Raw genomic sequence first — 27,063 nt, 5'->3', positions numbered from 1 at the left:
AAAAAAAAAAAAAAAAGTGGACATCAGGCAATAAAGGAAACGATCCCTGAGAAATGAGAAACAAAAGAGGTGAGTCACATGAAAGCTCAGATTATTTTCAGGAGGATGTTTCCAGGCCATGGCACAGGGAGGACAGCAGAATCCCTACATCAAAGAGAGAGCTGAGAGTCCTTGGAGATCAAGGCAGAGAGAGTTCAAAGAACAGACTACCAGACCGGAGAGATCTGCATATAGACAGACCCCAGAAGTCTGCAGAAGCCTCCCTGAAATATCCAGCAGAGTACTGACTATACAAACATGTGAAGAAACTAGCTGATACTACAGGAAAAAAATATATATATATGATTAGAGGAAACAGTACCTGGGGTTCACAGAGGGCCAGGTATAGTAGCTATTCCAAATAGTTAGACTTGAAAAAGTCAAAATTCAGGAGGCCTTGAGTAAATTAAACTAGCAGGCTTTGTCTCAGTAGTGAGGAACAATTATTCCCAAATTGAGTTCTGCTCAGGCCCCACCTAATAGATTGTAAACATCAAATCTACAAGGGTCAAATTGTTTCCAAGTCACTTAATTGCATCCCTGAACAAATACCTCAAGAATACTTATGGGCATACAAATATATACAGTAAACAACAAGGTAAAACACAATGTGTGGCATCTGCATGTAATGACTCTGTCCAAAAATCTGCACTAAGACAGGAATAAACTGTAGAATAGCTTCTAGCAGTATAATGCCATGTCCCTGGGATGACCCCATCTTTACCCCTCCCCACCCTGCATCCAAATAAAATGCCTGCTTGAAAAGTCTCAATGCTGCTAAAAGAATTTTATGTATATTCTAGCCAACACCTAATGATTGGCCCCTGACCTCCTTCTTAGTGCATTTACTTAAGGGGCTTATGGCTGTGAAGATGTATCTTTTACAATTCAGAAGTGTCTTCCTCAGCACCAGAGAGTGATTCCTTTAATACAGAATCATCAGGAAGGATAGAGCCTCTGTCTTTTAGTGTCTTCGGGAGAACAGAATCCTAACTTCAATAACTGCCAGCTAGAAATGCTGTTGGAAAATGGTGCCAAGAGACTTGCTCGATGCAGGGTTGCCACAAACGTTCAATTTGTAAAAAAACGCAGTATCTGGGAAGCACCATAAAGCAAAGCACAATAAAACAAGCTGTGCCTGTAAATAATAATAATTATAATAATAATTGCCAGCTAGTAAATACAGCTGGCCTAATTGCTTTTACAATGACCAACCCTTTGTAATGTTTCCCTTCTCTGATTCTACCAAGCCTTCACTCACCAACCCCTCCTCCCTCATTCTCCCTTTAAAACACCCTCTCACCTTTGCACATATTGGAATGGAGCTCGGCTCTTTCCCCTACTGTCGGTAGTTACTGAATATAATCTGTTTTCACTACTTTAATGTCTGGCTGTTTATCTTTGACATCTCCATTCCAGGCATGCCAGCCAAACATTTTAGCCTTCCATTGCCCCCAGCACTCTTCATCCTCTGGGTCCTCCTTCACTCCCACCTGAATTCCCAACCATCCGGTTTCCTCAGCATCCCCATGACCACCGTGACTATGCCAATCCTGTAATCCTGTCCTTACTCCAGGCCCTTTAGCCCACTGGTGTCCACTATCCTCCCTAGCTCCTTTTGACCTCTCTTCCATTATCCCTACATCTCCAGCTCCCCTTCCTACCCCCACCTCTGCCTTGGACCACCAGGTACCCAACTCATTATCTTGCTCAATCTCTCCTTTTCTTCAACTCCTCATAGACATTAATTCTCCTGGGCCTTTTTACCCATTCCTGCTCTTTATCTACCTTGGTCCATTATCTTGCCATCCCTATCATCTTCTTTGTTCCCATGACGCCCTACACCCTTAGTACCGCAACATCCAGCATCTCCTGGACCCTTAAGTTCCTTTCATGCTCTATCACCTCTACCCTTAAACTCACCAGTGCTCTTTAACCCCTCCATGACATGAATGAAACGGTGCCTTTTAACCTTCTGTTCTCTACCCTCCGTTTCACATTCCCATATCTCTGGGCTCTCTGTCTGCACCACCTCCTTCTCTCTATGCCACCCTTTTCCTGTGCTCTCGCTCTTACCCTCCTCTGTCACACACCTGTGCGTTGTAACTCCTCCAACAGCCTCTTTTGCTAAGTGTCTTGATCTAAAGTGGCAATGCGGGACTTCCCTGGTGGTCCAGTGGGTAAGACTCCATGCTCCCAGTGCAGGGGGCCCAGGTTCAATCCCTGGTCAGGGAACTAGATGCTGCATGCATGCCACAAGTAAGAGTTCACAACTGAAGATCCCATGTGCCACAACTAAGACCTGGTGCAGCCAAAATAAATAATAAATAAAATAAACAAATATTTTAAAAAAACAAAAAGAAGTATTTGATAACTATGGGCCTGATTAATTGGGCATAAATTTAATTCCTTCAAAAGAATAAAAAAATAAAGTGGCAATGCATTTCACTTTTTACATTCTGGATGTTGTAATGTCATCCTCCTGAGTTGATTACAGAGTTGGAAGGAGTATAAAGGGTGGCTTCATGAAAGGGGGTCTGAAAATACCACTATTTCCTTCATATATGAACACAATATCGGCACACATATGCTGACTATATGAGTTTGATTTTTTTGAATGAAAATGAGACTGTGAGTTTGCGTATGCATCATACTAAGTGTGTAGTAATGTGAGGGTGTATCTCTAAATAGTAAGTCTGGGGATGAGTGTTTGTGGTGGATCTGTGAGGATGTATGTGTGTAAGTATGTGAGTTTACGTGACTATTTGACTGTGAATGCATGAGTGGCTTTGCAAGTGTGTGTGTATCACTGTGGGTGGGTTGGGGTGGGTGGTTGTGCATATTAGGGGATGTCCACCATTATGGCTCTTACACCTTACTTGGATATTGAAAGATATTGGATAATGGACCCAGATAAAATGTAGATTTGTTTGTAGAAAACCCAAAGATTTGATTTGAAGTCATGTTTTATATTTCTTGAATAAGTACAAGAGTAATCAGGGTTCATTATGGAAAATCCAGCAACAAATAAGAGGACGATGGCAACCATTCGATGCTCTTGAACGGTCAGTAGCATTGGCCTGACATCTGGAGGAATGACCTTTTAAAGCATCAAATGCTGGTGCTTTTGTTTGTACAGCCCTCATAAATTTCTCCTTTTTTATTGCTTTTGTTCTATTTAGATTTCCTATCACTACTGACTTATCAGTATGAGTAAAGTACATTTTCCTACAGAATTTCCAGATCATCTAGAGTTCCAATATAATTTTCAACAAATGCTTGACTTAGAGTTCGTCCTTTTACTGTATTTCTTTGAACATCCTTCTCAGGTACTTTGTTTCTTTGCTCATTCAATTATGGTGTGACTCACTGGTGTGAAGATTAGGAGAAAACTCACCTTGGGGTGGAAAAATGACTCTGGGAAACAGTATCCATGAGACGCATGTGCTGCACTGCCACTCCCTCACGTGTCAGACCTCAGTACCCCGTGCTCCTCCATGTGAGACCCCAGCTGCTCCCCAAATCATGGAAAAGGAAGAGCCTTTCCCAAACACTTCAGTGGTCTCTTTGGAGATGTTAATTAGAAACTTGTAATTGGTTTTAGTAACTAGCAACCGGGAAAAAGTTGTTCAGAAACGTCTTCAGTTCCCCAAGACCGCACTGTCAATGCCGTTCCAGATGAAATAATAATTGAACTTCCGTCTGGATGTCATGACCTTCACTCTGTGCTCACTGTCCAAACAGGGATGGAGTCTGGTGAGTACTTTCTCTTTCAGTCTGACAGTCAGAGGCTGTAAGGGAAGTAGGCGTATTGGAAGTCAGAGTTAGTGATCATATTGGAAATCGGAATTTTTCGGGGTCTGAAACTGATCCACTGAAAAAAGCCCACAGGAAAGAGAAATCATTTCTGAGGTATCAACTGAACTATGAAGAGAAATCGGGGTCCTAGACATCCCAAATCACTCAGTGTCTCCATATATGATTACATGTAACCCTCGCTGAGAGTTTAATGATGTTTAATGCAAATGATGATTCCTTTCAGCTGTTTAAGGACTATAGTTCTGAAGACAATCACTTTTAGCCCACCCTACTGGGATCACAGACAGTTTCTAGAATCACTAGAGGAGTGCCTATAATACCTCCATGCTTGTAATTTGCTGTATGGTGAACCTACAGGAATCGTCTAATCCAGTAAAGAAACAGTGTATTTGAATGAAAAATCCTGGAATAGAAATATTTTCTCTAACTCTGAGAGTATAAAGTGCTTAACAAAGACAGTAATTGTGTCCCTACTGAAATCATCCACTGCCTGCTGATGGTGGTGAGGCTGTCTTCCTCCTGAAGTGAAGGAAACACCATTTAAAGAAAAGGTAACTAAAATCCTGCATTTCAGACTGACGCTGTCAGACTCAAAAGTATCCTTTGAGCTTTTCTCTGGTTTTAAAAGATTCTAATAAAAACTCAAAGATCTAAATTTAAACTTATAAAATGCACAAACTCCACTTCTTATTATACATCTACTTTTGAAATTATGTCATATATTAGTATCTTTCACACAACTCGCCTCCTTGATAATAGTTTTACTTAAGTCAGATATTAATGAATAGATAATTATATGATCTGAAATTAGTAATAATTTCATTTCTAACCCCAAGTGATTTTATCCTGTACTGGTGTTTGACATCCCAAAAATCTAAGCAAGACATGAGATTGTTCAATAATTCCCATGATCGGTGCTATTGTATTTTTCTTCTTGGCGAAAAGGCAGCACGTCTTCTCTTGTCATCCTAATATAGAGCGATTCTTGAATTCATTAAGTCCAAGTCATTGGGCAGGACCCAGCAGGATTATGCTGCAATCAGCACATCTGACATTTTCGTAAGATTTCTAAATCCTCATTTGTAATTGCTTTTGTCCCATAGAATAAATCTTTACAATTAAATTGAAGGTTGTTACAATCAAAATTATAAAATAACATACCAGCAATATCAAATAAAATCAAGGTATTAAAAATAAGAATAAATATATACCTGAATCAGTCAAAGAATGCAGCTAACATAACAAGCTTTTCAGCACAGCAGGACAATTAAACCCTCTGTCTTTAAAATAGGCACAGCCAAACTAAATTCTCCATTTTGCCCCTAAACAAGGTGTACTTTTAAACAAATACCTAACCTCTCTATGTCTGTATTCTCCCCATCTTTACAATGAAAGGAATAGTAGTGTCTGCCTCACAGATTTGTGAGGAAAAGCAAAATTGTCACATGCACGGCTTTCATTGCAGTTGTTCATACAGGGAAATTGACTCTTGAGTGTCTTCCAGGCCATCACGATCAGCCCCAGAAACTCTAGATGGGCATAAATGAAAGTGAAAGCTCCCAAGCACATTGGCTCCTATATTTTCTTGTGTTGGATCCTGCAAATGTTAGTAAATATCGTATTTCCTATGTGTACGACTGGCAAATGGAGCAACAGAAACATCACGACAAAGGATTTGGGATACTGTGCTGGGGTAGGTAATAACAAAATTACACTTTCACTCCTTGCAACATTGTTGTCATTCCCTGATGTTTTATGCTTGGGGCTCATGCTCTGGGCCAGCGGCTCCATGGTTTTTATCCTGTACAGGCATAAGCAGCGGGTCCAACACATTCATAGGAAAAATCTTTCGCACAGATTCACCCCTGAGGCCAGAGCAACCCGAAGACTCTTTGTCCTTGTAAACACCTGTGTATCATTTTACACTCTCTTCTCCATCTTCCAAGTCTGTATTGCTCTTTTTAATAATCCCTGTTGGTTACTAGTGAACATCTCTGCATTGGTTGCTGCATGTTTCCCAACTGTCAGTCCCTTTCTTCTCACGAGCCATAACGTCAACGTAATACAGGCTCTACTTTGCCTGTGTAAGGAATGCAAAAGCTCCTGATCTCATCAGAAAGAGATAAAGTTATGTTTTTGTACCATGTTCACTTGTGTATTCACTCATCCTCACGGAGCTGTGAAATTATGGAAGTCACATCACAAGGGAATGGTGCACAAGACATAAAATTCTGCCCCATAAAAAACGATGAAAAGTAGTAGCAACTGTAAATGAAACATTATGTAATTATTATGTAATTACTTATACAATTGAATTGTATTAATGTTTGTAGTGGAGTAGTTCAGAGTCAATGAAATTTTAAAAAAACAGAAACAAAAAAACAGTAGAGCCTGACACAATCTGGACGTCCTGAGGATGTCTTTGAGTGTGTAACTTTCAATTTCACATAATGAATTTATCCAGAAATTAACATGGGATTTCTGGAAAAGTTCCATGAAAAAAAAGAATAGCATGTAGGATGGTCATTCAAGAAACTGAAGAGAAAAATGTTCTCAGGGAGTAATGAGGTATCATGGGGTGAAGATGGAATGGAAATCAGTTTCAGAGAGTAGGTATATTTGGAGCCAAGTTATGAAATTTGTATGTTACATCATTATAAAGATGGTGCTCATGTGAAGTATAATAATATATAGGAAGACAGCATATTTAATTTTTTTTTTCATGTAGCAATGGCCAGATTAAATGGAGTGGGGAAAAAGAGAGTATAAAGATGTTTTGGACAATTTAAAAAAAAGAAAAAAAAAAACATGAGGTGAGTGAGAAAATTTAAAAAGACATGATGTTTGGGGTAAGATGGCACGGGTTTTGGCATCTGTAGAAGACAGACTTTTCTGTATAGTGTGAGGATGTCAGCTGACTGTATTGGAAAGAAAGAGATTTGAAGGAGTACTCTCATGTCAATTACATGAGGAATTAAGTGGAGGTTTTTACTAAACACACACAGTGGAGGAATAGTTATTTGGTGAAGAAAGTCATGAATCCTTTTTGTTTGTGTGGAGTTAATGGCAGGTGGATTTCTGCAGGAGCAAAATAGTTGTCTCAAGTATAGGAAATATTTTAATATAGCTATCTCTGTAAAGTATTAAAGATACAATCATTTGAAAAACAAAGAATGAGTTTGAAATAATGGATATTGATATGTTGAACCTTGTGGCCTGGAAATAGAGAAATACAAATTTTTTAAAAAATTTTTTATTTATTTATGGCTGTGTTGGGTCTTCGTTTCTGTGCGAGGGCTTTCTCTAGTTGTGGCAAGTGGGGGCCACTCTTCATCGCGGTGCGCGGGCCTCTCACTATTGCAGTCTCTCTTGTTGCGGAGCATAGGCTCCAGACGCGCAGGCTCAGCAACTGTGGCTCACAGGCCTAGTTGCGCCGCAGCATGTGGGATCTTCCCAGACCAGGGCTCGAACCCGTGTCTCCTGCATTGGCAGGCAGATTCTCAACCACTGCGCCACCAGGGAAGCCCCGAGAAATACAAATTTTTAGCTGAGAAGAGGCACTTTGAAATATTTACCACGTAGTAGATCATAAACATACATAAATATATATATAAATAGTATGTTAGATTATGTCTGTTATTCATCAAGTAATAGTACTGGGAAATTGTACCTTAATAAATGTTGTAATAGTACCATTTAATTATACTGATGACCTACTGTAAAGTCTATTATATGGTCATGTTGTGTTTTTAATAGGTTAAAAAGCCATGACATATATATTTCATTATTTTACTTTAATCCAAATGTTTTAACTAGATCTCTTGAAAACAAACAAAAAAATCCAACTGAAGAGTCAAAGCATGTTAGACCCGGGGGAAGGAGATCAGGATGGTGGAGGAGGAGGATGCTGGGCTCATCTCCCCCTATGAACATATCAAAAATATTTTTACACCTACATGGGGGAAAATTCTCTTGCAAAACGAAGTGGAAACTGGTAAAAGGACTCCTGTACAACCAAGGCCGTAAAGAAAGATATACACAGAGTCAGGCAGGAAGGGAGGTGAAGCAATCAGGGTGGGATCCACAGGCCTATCACAAGCTTGGAGATCCTCCCTGGAGAGTAAGGCGTTCAAACCACATACTGGGCATCCCAGCCCTGGGGTCCAACCCCAGGAAGACAATTCTCCTTGGTTAGTTTGAAAACCAGTGGGACTTCAAGGAGGGCTGTAAGAAACAGATTCCACTTGTGAAGGGCACACTCATGCTCACTTACTCCCAGGAACAAGGTGGTGAAGGAAGCAGACTGAAACTGCCTGGGGCTCTGGCCAGTGTCCCAACTGCTCCAGTGAATGCCCTGGCCCACACCAAGTGCCCGTCCCAGCCCCTCTAGCTCCAGTGCAGCTCCCCACTAGGGAAAAGACTACCACTGCAGGGGAGTGTGCACTTGGGGCAGCGGGGGGTGGGGTGGGGGGTGGTGAAGAGCAGGCTAGACCCGGCACTGCATCTGAACAGGGGGAGAGCAGTCATTACTGGCGCTCACGGAAGTGGCGGATCAGGAGTTGTCTGGAACTCTGACTGACATGCCAGGAACATCCCAGCACACTCCAGCCCACACCGGGCACCTGTTCTGACCCCTCTTGCTTCAGCACCGCTCCTTTTGGGTTGAAGGTGCTGTTGCCAGGAGGATGGAGGGCACACACTCAGAGGAAACAGAACCAGCTTGGACCCTACCCTCAGGGCTTCTGCTCCACACCTTGGGACCCAACCCCACCCCTAATAGGGTGGTTGGTGATGGCCACTGAGCAGAGGGGAGGGAAAGCTCCTGCTCGCACCTGGCTCTGGCTCTATCTCCTCCATCTCCAGCCGCACTTCCCACCAAGGTGACAGCTGATGGCAACCCTGGGGAAGACGTGACCTGTGCTTACTTCAGATCCAGCTCTCCCAGCAAAGCCACTGGGCACACGCAACTGCATAGAGACGCTCCCACATAAGGACAGGCTTACTGACTCACCTAATTTCATTGAGACAGAGAAAGTTAACCAAAATGAGAAGACAGAGGAATTTGTTTCAAATGAAAGAAAAAGAAAAAAAAATAACTGAAAAAACAACTAGTGAAAGAGAGATACACAACTTACCAGATAAAGAGTTCAAAGCATTCGTAACAAGCATGCTAACGGAACTTGAGGGGAAAAATAGATGGACACAGTGAGAATTTTAACAAGGAACAAAAAACATAATAAAAAATCACTCAGAGTTGAATAATACAATAACTGAAATGAAAACCTCACTAGAAGGAATTAACAGCAGACTAGGTGATACAGAAGAAAGTATAAGTAATCCGGAAGACAGAATAATGGTAATCATCTAATCATAACATCAAAAAGAAAAACAAATTTTTTAAAAATGAGGACAGTTTAAGAGACCTCTGGGACAACATCAAGTGTACTAACATTCCCACTATAGGGGTCCCAGAAGGAGAAGTGAGAAAAGGGTTAAAAATGTATTTGATGGGGGCTTCCCTGGTGACACAGTGGTTGGGAATCCACCTGCTTATGCAGGGGACACGGGTTTGAGCCCTCGTCCAGGAAGATCCCACGTGCCGCGGAGCAACTAAGCCCATGTGCCACAACTACTGAGCCTGTGCTCTAGAGCCGAGCCACAACTACCAAAGCCTGCACATCTAGAGCCTGTGCTCCACAACAAGAGAAGCCACCACAATGAGAAGCCTGTGCACCTCAAGGAAGAGTAGCCCCCCGCCTCGCCACAACTAGAGGAAGCCTGCATGCAGCAACAAAGACCCAATGCAGCCAAAAATAAAATAAAATAATTAAAAAATATATATATTTGATGAAATTATGGCTGAAAAATTCCTGACCCTGAAGAAAGAAACAGATATCCAGGTACAAGAACCACAGAGAGTCCCAAGCAAGATGAACCGAAAGAGACTCACACCAAGACACTGAGAATGGCTTTGGAGGTGGTATGCTCTTACACGAGCATAAATTGCTCTTAAATTGAGAATCCCCTGAATTAGAATACAGTTACATGCCCTATAATGGGAAGGCTCACACAAGCATAGTGCCTTCTATTTACCAAATGATTGCACAGGAAGGTCCCCATGAGCCTCACAGTACTCAACTGAGATTTGCAGGGCAGGTGCCACCTCAAAGGAGCAATCTGAGACTCACAAAGGTTAATTAAACAACTTGTCAGGACCCAGAAGTTCTGCCACAAAACTCAAGTAGTAATCCTCATAGTACACCAGAACTATCTTTATACTCCTATTCTTGTCTCATGCTGTATAAAATTAAAAGAATCTCCCCAACTGTCACTACTGGAAGTGTGTGTGTTTTATTTCAGGAACTATGACATTCACCAATATGCCCATAAAATTCTCTTAAAAGCACTAGGAATGCCTGGACCCCACTCAAGAGTTTTTGTGCAGAGACATACGGTATTAGAGAACTGTATTAGAAGACACATTCCATCCAAAAGGTAAGACCTGTGCTTGCGAATCTTTCTCCATGGTCAGGCTCTTGAGAAGCCCTGCCTTGAACAACCAAGCTTCTGATCCCTGTTTTTAAGGACAAGATTGAAGCTCTGTTGATTCAGAAATGAAAAGAATCACAATGGTGCTTCTAGACTTCGGTGTTCCTCTTTCTTCAGAAGGTCTGCTCACTTCATGCAGGATTGGTGGTGGTTCCAAAACGAAATATCCACCAATCCATAATACAGCAAACACTTTAAACACCGAATTCTCTAGTTCTACCCTTGTGCTCCTGATTCAGGAGTTCTTGGAAGTAGAGTAGACCTGTATTATGTAGGATGTAGACACATACACATTTACAATACTCATGAAACACGAAGAAGTAATGAGTAGACAGTTGTAAGAATTATTGTTAGACTCATTTATCATATCTTTTATTCTCACATCAACAAACAGCTGGATTTGAATTTTGTAAAAGCCACAGCAAACCACATTCCCTTTAACTTTTTATTTTGAAATAATCACAGATGTACAGGAAGGTACAAAGATAGTAGAGGCATTCAGAACCTTCACCTAGTTTCCTCCGAGAGTTACATCTTACACAAATATAGTACAGTATCACTCTGTGAACACAGTAAACAAATTTGCAACCAAAGTCGCTGAGAAAATGTTTCTGCCCAAAAGCCATCACTGTCCTGGAGATTCCTGTAAAGATGAAGATGAAGGAGTTGGCTACAAGCAAGTGCCTGACCATCAAATCTGCAGACCCTAACCTTCACCCAGAGAAGGAAAGCAAGATATAATGGTAAAGAAGAGAGAAATTCTCCAGGATTCTAATCATAGTCTGTGATAAGAAGACCATTTCTATTGCCAAAAAAACCTGGAGGATCTGTTAGTTCCCAATGACTGACATATTTCTTCTGGGGGATGCTGCAGGAGAACCTGAAGCAATGGTTACGTTTATCATTTCAACTGAAATTCAATATTCTCCACTTACCATTAGTTCTCACTGAGAAATATTTACTTAAGTTTTACTTTCATTAAGAGCCTTCTAAGAGTTGAATATGTAACTCTGAAAAACCTTTACAATGTAAGAATCACTGCTAGGAAGCTCAGTAACGTCTTCATCCTTCACAAATCTTGGAGATGGAAACTACTACTATTTTTATTCTAAAGAGGAAGAAAACTTAAGCACAGGGAGTTCCGTGATTTCACTAAATTCACACATTGGTGAGCAGCAGATATGGGGACTTCAACTTAGTGGAGACGGTAACAAAGTATAGTATTTAACCATCATGATATACTGAAAAAGAAGGTTAGCTACGTTCTTCCAATAATCTAGACCTATATTTAGTTGTTTTCGTAACTTGTCAGCATGTTTTAGATTAGTGGTATGTTATTTTGTAGTTTTAGCCGTGACAAGTTTCCATTTATGAGTAAAGATTTTTCTATATGCCAATACCAATTATGCATCAAGCTTTTGAGATCTTAATAAAATGCAGATGCTCTGACTGCAACCCAGAACAACAGGAACCTGGCCCATGACCAATTCGGATTTAATGACTGTAAGACTGCGTCAACATTAGTATGGTAACAGAGAGGCTCTTTACGCTATGAACAAAACGGGGTGGCACCTATCACTGGAATTGAACAATTTCATGATACCCTAAAGTGTGGTACATAAAACACGACAATACAATAAATACCCTACAATACAATAATACCCTAAAGTGTGGTACAATAAAACACTACAGTAGGGCTGCAGGATACAAGGTTAATGTATATATACCACCAATGAACGAGTGCAATTGAAAATTAAAAACAAAAACCAAAAATAAAGGAAAGAAAATTTAAAACAAATCACCTTTTACATTAGCACCGAAATTTTTAAAAAGTTCCTTTACAGGTGTAAAGTTCCTTTACAGGTGTGTTTCATCATGGCAGCACATGAGAGGTCTGTGATGAAGATATAACATCATTAACAGATTTTGAACCTCAGATTGAAAGTCACTAAAAATAGAGCCCTACCAAGAAATCTAAGAATAAAAACATTTCATAACTTGATTAGTGGGCCTTTCCACACGTCCTTGATCCTTTGACCCCCCCTGCCACCATCTCATGAATTTTAAATGATTTTAACTTTTAATTACTCTGCAGAGTGTAACATGATTTGACTAATCTTCATGAAGGACTAGACTTAGTTTTCCCTACTAATAATTCCCTGATGCACAGTACATTCTGAAACCTGCTTAAACAATTTACCTCACTCATTATATTTGTAAGCGTTTTCTCCATTATGAAATCTCTGGTGATCCTGAGGCCAGGTCATTTCCTGAAGGCCTTAATATATTCTCTTGTAAGGTTTCTTTCCAGTATAAATTCTCTCATCACTCCAAACATATGAACATTTAATAAAAACCTTACCACACACTTTACATCTGTATCTTCACTCCATGTATATTCTGGTGTCTGTTGAGACTTGAGTACTGCTTAAAGGCTTTGCCACACTCATGACACTTGTAAGGTTTCTCTCCAGTATGAATTCTCTGATGAACTGTAAGGCTTGAATTCTGACTGAAGGCCTTGCCACATACATGACATTTATATGGTTTCTCTCCAGTATGAACTTTCTTATGTTGAGTAAGGTTTGAACTCCCAGTGAAAGCTTTGCCACACTCATGACATTTGTATGGTTTGTCTCCAGTATGGATCCTCTCATGGCCCCAAAGGTGTGAACGTGTGGTGAAATCCTTACCACACTCGTTACATTTATAAGGTTTCTCTCCAGTATGGATTCTCTTATGTTGAGCAAGATTTGAATGCTCAGAAAACGCTTTGCCACACTCATTACATTTGTAAGGTTTCTCTCCAGTATGAATTCGCTCATGACCCCAAAGGTGTGAACGTATCATAAAGTCCTTACCACATACATTACATTTATATGGTTTCTCCCCAGTATGAATTCTCTGATGCCTTGTGAGGTTTGAGAATCTGTTAAAGGTTTTGCCACACTCACTACATTTGTAAGGTCTCTGTTCAGAATGAATTCTTTGATGATTAGCTAAGACTGAGCAATGGCTAAAAGCCTTCCCACAGTCATTACATTTGTAGGGCTTTTCTCTAATATGTGTTTTCTGGTGTTGTGTAAGCAATGAAGGATGCGTTAAAACCTTCCCATTTTTATTACAAATGTTGGTTTTGACACTAGGAGGAATTATTTGAAGTGGTGAAACTGAGGAACAGTTTTTCATAGACTTCTCAACTTGATTACATTCATAAATTTTCTCCTCAGTTTGAAAAATCTGCAGTTCAGCCAAATGTGAATGAAGGCTTAATCCAAGCCTATTTTCCAAACATGTCAAAAACTTGTTTCCTGAATAGCCTATGTTACTTTTTAGTTCCTTATTCCTCATATATGACTTGTAATATCTGTAATATTGAGACATACTTCTTACAGAAACATTCTGCTTTAAAGGAAAATTATTCCAGGATTTATGATGTTGTTGATCTCTACTACCAGTGAGATTTTTGCAAGGGGTTGTAGTCACTCCTTTGTAACGTTTTTCTTCATATTCCCACTGATTCGCAAACTTGTGCATATTTTGCTGGACTTCACTGAAATCAAAATCATCAAAATCATGACTTACAAGTCTTTCAAAAACCAATGTCTGAAATAAGTCTCCATTATTAATGTCCTCTTTTGGTGATAATTCTTTGGTCACACATCTGGTAGACATATCTGTAAGATATAAGGCTTCCTTTTAACCAGATTGGAAGATAGATATTTTACGCTGAAAAATATAATATTACTCCAAAGGTAAAACTCATGATTAACAGACTTATCAAGTTTTACAACCATGGTCTGCAAATGTTTAGGAACACAAATGAATAAGATTCCTCTAAAAAGAAAGGGTGATTACACACAATTCAAATTATTTTCAGGGAAGCCTATTTTCAAATGCTCTGTTATCAAAAGTTACAATAACCTTGAAAGAAAAGGAATTTCTCCACAGGCACCCCAAAGCACACAACTCATGGGAGGCATACAACTGTCTAACATTTGAAAAATAAAAGATATTAAAAATAATCACTGGGGTCCAGTGGTTAAGACTCCACGCTCCCAATGCAGGGGGCACAGGTTCAATCCCTGGTCGGGGAACTAAGATCCTGCATGCTGCATGGTGGGAGGAAGGGAGGGAGGGTGGGAAGAAGGGAGGGAGGGAGGGAGGGAGGGAGGAAGGAAGGAAGGAAGGAAGGAAGGAAGGAAGGAAGGAAGGAAGGAAGGGAGGAAGGGAGAGAGGAAAAGTTTCTTAAGAAAATTAATATTAAAAAAAACACTACTGAATACTTGTATACAACACTAAAACAACACTGTAAGCATAGCAAAACATTATTTTGAATACTTGTTATACAACTATACCCATGAAAAATAGGCATACTGCAACATTAACGATTAGTTCACTGTGCTTATATTACATAACATATGCTAAATATTAATTATCTGTTAATCAAAATAAACAGGTATAAACATTTTAGTAATGTGAGACAAATCCAGCCATAAATCATAAATAATAAGAATTTACATTTGTTAAATACACACACACACAGTGTCTGTGGAATTCTAAAGAATTCACCTATAAGACTAAAAGAAAGGACATATTTCAGAAGGAGCACACAATATGAGAACTGGAAAATATGTTAAAAATCACTGATTTTGAAATAAAAGGTCCAGGTAAATATGTAATATTACAGAAATTAATGGGGAAATGTGACAACAAAACTGACAAAGCAGGGAACGCCAAATGTACTTCTCTGTACAAAACAAGAAATGAACTCACAAAAACTGCCAGAATCAACTTTATAAGAACTCTGGAAATTAATCAAAGGATTCCAGCTACCAGGAACACTCTTAACCAAGAAAAAGGCAGCTGTTTTTTCTTACCTTGACCCATCCCTGTTCCTCAGCTAGGCAGTGGCCTTGAAGATGAGAGCCCCACAGGCTGGTACAGGTTTCCAGAATCAGAGGTGACAGAACAGACCTTATAAAGAATTTCAACTGTTTGGGTTTTGGTTTTTTGGTTTTGTTTTTTTTCTTTTGATCTGCCTGATGGATACCTAAAGGATTGGCTCAAAGTACCTGCAAAACTATACCTAGGTGGAACAGCTAACTTGAGGGCTTGGTCAAAAACATTTAAAGGTAAATATACTAGCCACTGCCACCTAGGGCAAGGGATAACAACTTGGGCAAACAATGGACAAATCGAAAACCCTGGGAAAAAAGTGGGGAGTGAGTTGTACTGGGAATTAAGGACTTTGAACATCTGCCACATATTCCAGGGAATCTAGATAGATTTGGGATGCCTAGGACTGGGAATATAAGAAAAGACCTGAGAAGCTCCTAAGCCCTCATGTACAGCTGAACATCAGATTTTCTGCAAGAAGTGAATGCTAAGGCAGAGTTGCAAACTCCTTGCCTGAGTGCTTAAGGAATTCTCCAACACAAAGAGCTCATCTACAAAGAGTATAAGGTGGTTTTGTTTTGGTTTTGGTTCCAGGTGTTTAAGGAAATGTGTCAAATCACTAACTGCCCAATAAGTCAACAAAGATTTCAGTGGCCACACACAGCAATGAAAACACATCACACAAAATTAGTTGAGAGAAATAAAGACACAACAGCAGTCACAAGAAACAACAAAATCCAGGGGGGTGAACGTGGGGGGAGGAGTGGATTATGATTTCCAAGGTTTCAACATACTCAAAATATCCCATTTGTTAAACAAAAGGTTACAAAGCAGGCAAAGTAACAATAAAGTATCAATATAACCCATAGAGAAAAATGAATAAATAAATAGCATAAATTGTCCACAATGGAGCCCAAACTTTGGACTTAATCAACAAACACTTTAAATCAACTAATTAAGCTAAAGGGAATGATGGACACAGAATTAATGAAGGTAAGGAAAACAGTGTTTAAACAAATAGAGAATATCAATAAAATGATAGAGATTATAAAAAGAAACTAAACAGAAATTCTGGGGCTGAAAGGTAAATTTATCAAAATGAAAAATTTCCTAGAGAGGTTCAGCACCAGATTTGATTAGGCAAAGGGGAGTATCAGCAAACTTGTAGGTAGATCAGTCAGAATTACCTAGTCTAAGGAGCAGAAAGAAAAAAAAGACTGAATATAAATGAACAGAGCTTAGGAGACCTGTAGATACCATCAGTGGACGAACATATGAATTATGGGAGTCCCAAAGAGAAGGAGAAAGAAGGCAGAAAGAATATCAGAATATGGTCAAAAATTTCTTAAATGTGAATAAAGGCATGAACCTACAAATCTAAAGACTGAATGAACCACATGTAGGAAAACTCAAAGAGAATCACATGTAACAAATTATAATCAAACTGTTAAAAGACAAAGGGAAAGAGAGAATCTTAAAAGCAGCAAGGGAGAAGGTAGGTATTTGTCATATACAAAAGATCCTCAGTAAGATTAAAAGCCGATTTCTTGCCAAAACCATGGAGTCCAGAAACAATGGATGACGTATTTGAAGTGTTGACAGAGGAAAAAAAACTGTCAGCCAATTCTATCTCTAGCAAAACTGTCTTTTAAAAACGAGGGAGAAATTATGACTTCCAAGATAAACAAAAGGTGATGGATTTTCTTAACGACTAGACCTGCCCTATAATAAGTAAAAGAGAGAACACTTCTTTTTTTTTTCCTTTTTCCATTATGGTTTATTACAGGATATTGAATATAGTGCCCTGTGCTATACAGTAGGATCTTGTTGTTTATCCATTCTATATATAATAGTTTGCATCTGCTAATCCCAAACTCCCAATCCATCCCTCCCCCACCTCTCCTCCCCCTTGGCAACCACAAGTCTGAAAAGAGAGAACATTTCGTAATTCATTCTATGAGGCCAGCATTATTCTGATACCAAAGCCAGACAAAAACAGCTCAAGAAAAGATACTACAGACCAACATACTTTATGAATATAGATGAAAAATCTTCAACAAAATACTAGCCAATTGAGTACATAGCATATTAAGATTATACATCATAAAAAAGGCAGCCTTGTACCAAGAATTCAAGGGTAGTTGGTTCAACATATAGAAATCTATCAATATAATAGCCCACATCAATAGTAGGAAGGGGGGGGAACCTACATAATCATCTCATTGTATGCAGAATAGACATTTGAAAAAAATCCAGAAACCGTTCATGATGAAAACACTCAGCATACAAAAAGTGAACTTCCTCAACCTGATAAAGATCATTTATAAAAAACTCACAGCTAATATCATACACAGTCAATGATGAAATAATAAAAGCTTTCCACCTAAAATAAGAAATAAGACATGATGCCCACTTTCACCACTGCTATCCAGCTATTCAATGTTGTACTGGAAGTTCTACCCAGAGCAATTATGCAAGAAAAAGAAATTAAAAGTATACAAACTGGAGAATAAAAAGGAAAATTATCTCCATGAGCAGATGACACAATCCTGTATAATGAAAATTCCATAAAATACACACACACACACACAAGACCTACTAGTCTTATAAACGATGTCAGCCAAGTTGCAGGATACAGTATCTACATATGAAAATCAGCTGTGTTTCTATACATCAACAATGAACAATTTGAAAAAAAATTTTTTTAATAATTCCACTTACAATAATATCCAAAGAATAAAATACCTAGGAATGAATTTAAGCAAGGAGATGAAAGACATATAGACTGAAAACTACAAAACATTGCTGATATAGACAACTATTAAGGACCTACTGTATAGCACAGGGAACTCTACTCAATACTCTGTAATGGCCTATATGGGAAAAGAATCTAAAAAAGAGTGGATATCTGTATATGTGTAACAGATTCACTTTGCTGTACACCTGAAACTAACACAACACTGTAAATCAACTATACTCCAATAAAAATTAAAAAAAAAAAATTGTTGATAGAAATGAAAGAAGACCTAAATAAATGGGAAGACACTTCATATTTATGATAATATTCACCAACATGGTCTATAGATTCTATGTAAACACTATCAAAATTCCAAGAACATTTTCTGGAAAAATGGAAAAGATGATGAAATTCATACGGAACCGCAAAGGGCCCTGAAGAGTCAAGGCAATATTGCAAAAGATATGATATACACAGAATAGATAAATCCACAGAGACAGAATGCAGACTGGTAGGTGCCAGGGACTGGGGACAGAGGAAAATGTTGAGAAACTGCCTAGCAGGGAATGAATGCTAACCATACTTTTTTGAACAATAAACAATGGCATACACATGTAATGAACACTGCTGCAAGAACAACAGTTTGGCCAATGGTCTCACTGATATGTGGTTATGAACTTGCAATTTTCTCCCTGGAATAAATCTCTGTACTTGAGAAAACCCCAAATCAAACAGGATGATCGTTAGTATACTTAATCAACATTGCCACACTGCCCTTGAGAGACACTTTTGTGGTGATCCACAAAACCCAGAAGGACAACTGGAACCATTTGTGTCAGGCTCTCATGATACTTTCTATCTCAGCATCCTGGAACATGCTGGCCACTCTACTCAGTTACTTCAGAGGGCACTTCCCCATGAAGCAGGATGATACTGTAGCATCTCAATCAAAGCATTCTCCACTCAGAATTTTCTTTTACCCAGTGAAACTCCTCGTGGCAGAGTTCACTAGAGCTTGTCCAGCACCTAAAGGGTGGGTTATCAAAGCAGAAAACAAGAGAATAACATCTCAGACACCAAGTAGGTGTATTTCAGAAGCAAGTTTCAGAGGCAAAATCACACACACCCAAAAAAAATATGAAATCGGCAGAGCCCAAGCTTTTCCACATTTGCATACTAAGTAGGCACTGCCAAGAGAGAGAAAAATAAAAGATACGAGAGTAAAGTAAGGGATTCAGATTTTGTGGGATGTTGAAATGGGTCCTGGGGTCTGCCTACAAACCCCAAAATGTGCCTGAGATATGCTCCCCGTGAAGGACTGGGGATCAAAGAAAGGTTCTCTCCGCCCACTGTCTTTACAATACTGCTGAGGAACAATCTCAAAAGATGCATGCTAGTCCCATGATACATGCTCCTAAAGGCAAAAGCAGAAACGAAGAAATGCCTGAGGCACCTGAAGGGGCAGAGAGGGCTTGAGACAGGCCCCTGTACTCGCCTGGGGCCCCAGATGCAGTGGATAAGCAGCCGGTGTCCCCCGTCCCCAAAAGAAGGTCTCTCACGTATGTGAAATGGGGATGGAAGCTAGAGAAGGAGAGGAGCCGGGACGAGAGAAACCTCAGCTCGGATGTGTGTGGACTGAGAACGGAGTCTAGAATGAGAGGCTGGTCCCCCAAAGTCCAAACACAAAAACGGTCACAGACGGCAGGTAACAGAAAGTTGTGAGTCAGGATAAAGACTTTGCCTTCGACTTTGCAACGAGGTGGAATACCACTGGGATGGGAGGAAACTTTTAAGACACATGAATAAGAGGAGGGGAAGTACAATTTCCTTCGCGAGCTCACAGCAATAAACTTCTGTCTTCCCAAAGACCTCTCACATTTAGGAAGAATTTCCTAAAAAACATCTGATGAAGTAGCCACCTCTTTGCCGTCTGAGTTCTTCCATATGTTCGTATCATTGATACATTCCCACCCACCTCATTTTTTTTTTCTTCTCTCTATTTTCACCTCACTCTTCAGAGGCCAGGGCTCTCTCCCCTGCTCCAAGATGAAAATAATATTCACCTCAGAAAGACAGATTCCTGCTTACATGAAAAAAGGTGAATGATGTGCTGTGGCTTTTCCATAATACAATTCCAGCCCTTTGTCCAACTGAAAAGGGCAATACAGATGGGACAGAATAATATTTCACAAATTTTTTCAATGATGGTCTTCTTTCAAATGCTTAAAGAATATTTTAAATATACAGATACGTAGCTTTCTTCCAAGAACTACTAAACCAGTAGTGCAGGAGTAAAATCAGGCAGATAGCTTAAAATTTCGCCATAAGATTTTGTGCTTACTCAGCTTCCAGAACCACCACCACCTAGCACATCATGGACAGATCAACTGAAGAAAGAGAAGGTTTAAATTCCAGACACTCCATTATAAAGCCTCTCATTTCTGAATCAACATGGCTTCAACCTTAGGCGAACAAGGCAGGGGTTCCCAAGAGACCCAAGATAAATGCAAAGACACCCAAGGGCAGATCCCAATTTCTGGAGGGAAACTATCCTCACCCAGGGAGACCAGGTTCCTGTAGTTCTCCAACATCACGTTCCTGTACAAGGCCCTCTGAGCAGGGTCCAGGCATTCCCACTCCTCCTGAGAGAATTCTATGGCCACATCCCTGAATGTCAACAGTGCCTGAAATGAGAACACATTTCACCAAGAGGCCATCAGGAGAGTACTTATCTTCACACAAAATGAGAAGAGGAGAGAGGTGCCAGCATCAATTAGATAGAAGTGAGTGTTCTGATAGAGCCACAAAGAGAATCCTGAACAATATATCCCTAATTTTGCTTTATTACACTTTTCTATCAGAGGATGTCAAATCTACTAAATTACTGAGGAATTTAAAATTGCACGCAGAAAGAAAAAAAATATATATATACACAAATGAAAAAAATTCAACAAAGCATTGTCTAAACACAAGTTCCAGACATTATATACCAAATGATAACTAACTTCCAGATGAGGTACAGTAATGTCTTTAGGGATGACAAAGTCCACAGTAGCTTTAAAGAAAGGTAAGAATTGAAAAAATGGTATAATGATAATTACAGTAACAACCAAAAGTTACCATACAGTAAGAATTACTCCAAATGTTTTATAAGTATTAACTCATATAACAACATAGCATCCAATTTATTCCCACCTTACAGAGGACCCAACTCTGTTATTCAACAGCTAATAAATGGCAGCCATCACCTGAACCAGGTGGCCCGGCTTTAGAACAGAACCTACAGCATCATACGTTTAAGTATCAGATATGACATTAAATGTACGATGACACAGTTGTTTCCTAACTGAGAAAACCTGAAACAAGTTCAAGGCTGAAAACACAGAACTGGCTGAAAGGTCAACACATATACACGTACACACACATGCATACATACAATGAGGACTATTCTTACCGCTCTTAACTCATTAACATGGCACGGTAGGAGAAAACTTAAGGACATGGAAAGCATGTAAGACACACTTTCAAAGTTAAAATGAATATAAGACTTATTTAGGAAACGATGGTGTCGTTTATACACACCATGGGTTCCTGCTCACATACACAAGTGGGTGCACTATAAACATACACGCCAAAATTAACTGAAATAAAAGTGGTAGTGTCTAAAATGACATTTTTTAAATACACCTTCATTTTCTATTATTTTTTACTTGTGCATTTCAGCATTTTTGGTACAATGAACATGTATAAATTGTACTAAATTTAATTAAGATTGTCAACATTATTCTATAGTAGCCTGGTTATTAAAAAACACTGCAAAAATTGAGAAAAAATACATTAGAAAACTTAACTTTGATCTCCATAAATACATAGAGTGTGTAAAAATACAGAATAGAATCTGTGTGGCGATGAGAGAAGATTGAAGGAAGACCGTGGGGCTAGTCCAAGCAAACCTGTCAGGCAGGATACTTGAGAGTGAGAGATTATCAAGTCCAAATGGCATTTCAGGACAGAGAGGCCTGAATAGTAAACTAAGAATATGATTTTACCTGAGAAAGAGTCATTCCTGACTCCTTGTCCTTTCCTCTTCTTCCTCTTCAGGGCTTCTCTCTCAGGCAAGGTGAGTCCTGAGATGTCAATCCTGAGTGTCAAAAGATGCTGTTTAATGCTTGGAATCGACACACCCCCTTCCTGAGTCACAACCACAAACACAGGGAAGACCGCAGCACGTGGAACAGACAGTCCTCTGCTGTAAGGTTTTTGACCCCTTTCTTCAGAACTCACTCCCCTCCTGGTTAAGGCACACACAAGCTGCAGCAGTGGGGACCCAGGAAGGACTGACCCTCCCCTTCAAGTCAGAGACCCAGTCCTGACCGAAGGCCATGCAGAGGACAGCACCCCCTCCACCCCTCTAGTTTAAGGGCTGGTCTCAGTCCTAAGAAACAGATGAGCCAGAGCCCTAGTTCTCAGGGCTGGATACAGATTCGATCACCTGAGGCTACTTAGACATCATTGAGGCTTGGCCCCAGTCAGCCATGACCTAGAAGAAAACCCTACGGGAACTGGGCACAAAAGAGGTATCTGAAAATGGCTCAGCAATCTAATGTAAAGTCAGGGTAGAGCATCAGTCAGAGGGGTCAACCCCAGCACACCTCCCACTCCGTGGCCCTGCTCTCTCCTCGGGCCCTGCCCCCTGTATCTGGATAGTGGAAGGGGAAAGAGCAGAGAGAAACACACAGAGCAGGCATTACAGGCTAGGGCGGGGGTAGGAGCGTGGCTGGAAAGTTAAACGAGAGACTCAGAAAAGGCCCCACTGAGAATGGGGGCAGGTGTGTTATCAGAACAAACATCTGGGGGAGGAGGTTCACCACGTGCATCTGAGGGGTCAGAGAGTTCTAGGGATCCCTGAGGCACTGGTGACCCTGACCCCGGGAAAAGCAAAGACATCTGTGTGGCTCAATCTCAGTGAGGAGGGAGGAAACAAGCAGGAGATGATGTCACACAAGTACTGCAGGAAGCAGATCAGCAAGGCCCGTGGTCCTCAGACATTTTTCTACCCCATCCCAAGTGAATTTTGGAAACCATGTATTGTCTCATCCATCTTAACATCTAATTCTTTTGTATCTCAAGTTAAGACACATACGAATAATGTAACATCCTGTATATTTGAAAAGCAGTCAAGATGGTCACACTGGCCCCAAGAAGCATGCCACAGCTCTTAATGGAAATGTGGAGGACCGTAGGGTCCAGGAGCTAATGTCTGGACAGTGTGGCAAGAAGATGCCTGTGAGACGCGCCAGCAGGGATGGGAAGGGTACAGCTGGACGACAGGAGTCTGGAGTTCAGGGATGAGGTCTGAGAAGGAGATGTGGAATTGGGAGACGTCAGGGTGTCTAAAGCCATAAGATAGGATGATGTGGAAGGTCACTGGGTGCGGCCAGAGAAAAGGCCCCAGATGGAGCTTGGGGCCCTGCCCCCATCAGCGACCAGGGGTTGAGGCAAAACCAGGAGAAGAAAATGAAAAGTGAACAAGGAGAAAAGAAAATTGAAACAGATGGCCAGACTTCAAATGATAGTATAAGTTTATTTTTAAATACTGGGATGTCCTGCAAGCCATGAGGGAAAAAAGAAAAAAAAGTGTTTAACGGAAGAGGGAGTGATCAACAGTTGCTGACAGGACAAGACAAAGACTGTGAATTAACCAGTGGGTTTAGAAATAGGGAGGACATTACAACCCCTGACAAGGAAAGTGGGATGGCAGATGGGAAAGCTTGATTGGATGGGGTTCCAGCAACAGCTGGAAGCAAAAGTTGATGAACTATGTTTGACAAATGGTGCCATCACGTCCTCTTACTTGAGGACTAATCACTGTTTATCTTGAGAACACGTACATAATGGGTTGTGTCTGCTTGGCTATAAAAAAGGGTGAGGTTTCTTTCTGCCATAGTAATCTTTTTGGTGGAGTCCCTGTGATGTGGGTATATGTCCAGAAGTGCAATTGCTGGATCCCATGGTAATTCTATGCTTAATTTTTTGAGGAAATTACCACTGTTTTCCACAGCTTCTGTATCATTTTATCCTTGTAAGCAATGCACAAAGGTTTCAATTCTCCACATTCTCTCCAACACTTATTTTCAGTTTCTTTTGATAACAGCCATCCCAATGGGTGTGAAGTAGTATCTCACTGTGGTTTTGATTTGCATTTCCCTTACGATTGGTGATACTGAGCATCTTTTCATGAGCTGATTGGCCATCTGTATATCTTCTTTGGAGAAATGTCTATTCAAGTGTTTTGCCTATTTTTCAATTTTGTTTGTTTTTCAGTGGTAGGAGCTCTTTATGTATTCTAGATAATAATTCTTTATCAGATATATGATTTGCAAAATTTTCCTCTAATTCTGTGGGTTGCCTTTTCACTCTGTTGATAGTGTGCTTTGATGCACAAAGTTTTTTTATTTTGATGAAGCCCATTTAACTATTTTTTCCTTTGTTGCCTGTGCTCTCTGGTGTCATATCCAGGAGCCTGGATTTTGTCCCACAGGCAATGGGAAGCCAGTAGACGGGTTAATGCCAGGTACTGAAATGGTCTAACTTCAGATTTACTTCTGATGCAGAGACAGAACTCTGAGGCAGACTCTGTCCCTGAGCCCTGCATCTTTCCTAGTAGTTTTCATCATCGTTGTTGGCCTGGCACTCTTTTAAGCTTATAATCACAATGGTCACCCTCTTGCAGAAAAATGCCACATAGATATCCATACAATATTGTCAATCATTTTGGGGATCGCTGTCATTCAGCAATCCTGATCTTGTTCATCACCTCTGTGTTGTAGGTAGGTTCACAGAGGCCCAGAAGGGAAGTTACCTTGAGAACATATGAGCCGAGTGAGAACTGCACGTAACTGAATTTTGAAAGGGTGGCCTAGAAGAGACAGTGAGAAGTTTGTCCTTATCATCTCATTCCCCTTTTAAAAATTCCAGGATCATCTTTAATACACCTGAGCAAAAGACACCTCTTTTGTGGTTTTAATCACATTGATCCCAAGCATTTACTCCCTCTTTTGCAGAAAATCACAGTGAAACACTGAAGAAATATAAAATGATGAACACAGATTTTGGTGCTGAAACTTTTAAAGAGGGTTAGCTATGGAAATAGGATCAGTGCAAATTTCTTTACCATGAACAGATGGGCTCTGTTAGAACAAAGTTTCAAGTCAATCCAGACCATCCCTCAATATTTTCACAGAATGGACAAAAGGGACTTGAGGGGAACATCTACTTTGTAGCTCACAGCTCACTAATTCAACAAATCACACAAAGGGGACAAAAGAGGCTGCTGAATATTAGACTAACTCACTAAATTAAGTTCTAACCATAAAGATGCTAGACACCCTTACCAAGTATATATTGAAACAGTCTAAAATTATTTACTAAGTTCTACAGAATGTTCCAACATATGACAAAGGGTAGAAAGAATGCAGGGTTTATAATCTGAACTAGACACAATATATTCAAAAGGGAAAACAATTTGGGACTCTTTTTTTTTTTTAATCTAATGACTTCTGGGGTCAAATTTTTTTTTTTTAATTGAGACTACCTCATATTTAGAATAGAATGATGACAGCTGGTTATCACATGTCACCAAAGCTTATTTCAGAAGCTGATGATTATTTACAGAGAAGGGGGAATTCGGTATACTAAAATTTACCTCAATATGCTTTTTAAAAAAATGAATTAAATGTAAGAGGGGTGCAAAAATGTATGTCCATTTAAAAGAAGAAAAAGCAACGGTTTTAATATTCCCTTAAAAAGCACCACGTAGTGACGGATTCAGTAATTTCTTGTCCTCACACCATTCCAAGCAAAGATGGCAACCCACAACTCACAGACAAGTCCCCCCTCGTTGTCAGAGTAAAGGGCTGCAAATGGAAGTTACACTGTGAGGCGAATAATTATAAAACGCACAAGCCCCACCTCACTGGCATCCCTAGCTGGCTAGGTTCTCTCAGCGCTGTTTCTCACTCTGCCAACCCTAAGCCCTCGTTCTGTCCCTGCACTCAGCTCCCCCAACTGTTTTTCTCCTAACCACTCTGTCTGAAGTGCCTTGACCTTCGTGGCTGGAGCTCCACCCTTTCCTCTGTGTTTCTATTTTCTTTTCTCCTCTTGCTACTTTGCCGCGTTATTCCCTTTCACTTTGTCTCTCTTCAAGTCCTTCCCAGATCCTCTATTTTTGCCTTTTCTTTATGCACCGCCTCACTCATCTTTTCTCCCTCTCACTTTTCTATTTCTCTTCATTCTCCCTCTGTCTCTCTTTCTCCTGATCTTCCTCACTCCCTTGTCCTGCCGCTTTCCTGGTCTCCCCTTTGCAATCATCACTTCCACAAAGCACCAGATCCCCGCGCGGGGGAGGTGACTTGCTCTTGGGGCACCCCGAGTTCTTCAGTCCTAAATCCCATCCTTCGGAAAAGTGTGCTCTTCCGAGACACTGGGCCTCTTATTAAGGGGGGGGTGGGGACGGGGGGAGGTTCCCAGGAAGGCGGTGGGGTCTGCTGAATCCCAGGGCCAGGGAGAGAAGCCAGGCCTCTATGGGCCAAGAGGGACGAGGATGAGGGGAGACGCGCCAAGTGTTTGAATCTATCTCAAAAGTCCATCTGCCACGACGCTGAACAGCGCGGGGCGGGAGGACTGGTCAGTGAAGGGTTTTACAGGACAACAACGTGGCAGGCGGGTCTAATGGCCCGAAGGCCCAAAATCCATGGGCGGGAAGGCCTCGGAAAGATTTTAACCGAAAATGAACACGGACCCCCGACCCAGCAGCGAAGCGGTCAGGCTTCGGGAACTCTCACCGGGACGCCAGAACTTACCGAAGGTAAGAGGCACGGGTGCAGGAATGTTAACGTCCGTAGCAACCCCAAGACTCCAGGCGTATAGGACTGTGGACTGAGACGCTCAGGTTTAAACTCAAAAAGACGAAAACTCACAGACGCCGACGTGACCTTGGGACCCCGCTAGCCTCTTCCGGT

General features: G+C 40.5%; 2 protein-coding genes and 1 pseudogene across 3 annotated transcripts; 1 reads left to right on the top strand and 2 right to left on the bottom strand.

The window, feature by feature from the left end:
- Positions 1–5,350: 5,350 nt before the first annotated feature.
- Positions 5,351–5,984, top strand: LOC137752492 (vomeronasal type-1 receptor 4-like; the record flags this gene model as incomplete). Its single annotated transcript, XM_068527180.1, is given in 2 exon segments — positions 5,351–5,920; positions 5,922–5,984. Coding segments are annotated over 2 exon segments (633 nt in total), but the record flags the coding sequence as incomplete, so codon positions are not given.
- A 1,146-nt stretch (positions 5,985–7,130) lies between these two features.
- ZNF761 (zinc finger protein 761) lies at positions 7,131–27,063 on the bottom strand. Of its 2 annotated transcripts, XR_011071367.1 has the most exons (5): positions 26,905–27,063; positions 22,093–22,184; positions 20,601–20,727; positions 15,288–15,384; positions 14,025–14,084 (listed from the first exon to the last, which is right to left on the bottom strand). XR_011071367.1 is itself a non-coding variant. In XM_068528040.1 (4 exons), exons 2-4 carry the CDS (start codon positions 22,105–22,107, stop codon positions 7,283–7,285), a joined length of 225 nt encoding a protein of 74 aa, XP_068384141.1. In that variant the 5' UTR covers positions 22,108–22,184; positions 26,905–27,063; the 3' UTR covers positions 7,131–7,282. The 2 variants fall into 2 exon arrangements, 1 of the variants encoding a protein (XP_068384141.1); XM_068528040.1 differs by lacking the exons at positions 14,025–14,084; positions 15,288–15,384 and adding an exon at positions 7,131–7,365.
- On the bottom strand, positions 10,770–15,353 carry LOC137753010 (zinc finger protein 677-like; annotated as a pseudogene).

The sequence above is a fragment of the Eschrichtius robustus genome, chromosome 19 (genome assembly GCF_028021215.1).
Source record: "Eschrichtius robustus isolate mEscRob2 chromosome 19, mEscRob2.pri, whole genome shotgun sequence".
NCBI lineage: Eukaryota > Metazoa > Chordata > Mammalia > Artiodactyla > Eschrichtiidae > Eschrichtius > Eschrichtius robustus.
The sequence above is the reverse complement of the archived record's forward strand: the minus strand, read 5'-3'. Positions and strand labels throughout refer to the sequence as shown.

What these genes read in the sequence shown, in the direction of transcription:
- ZNF761 (XM_068528040.1), bottom strand. An exon ending in CAGGAACCTGGTCTCCCTGG is followed by an intron (nt 7,366 to 20,600) that starts GTGAGGATAGTT and finishes CTGGTGGCGCAG; the next exon opens with TGGTTGAGAATCTGCCTGCC.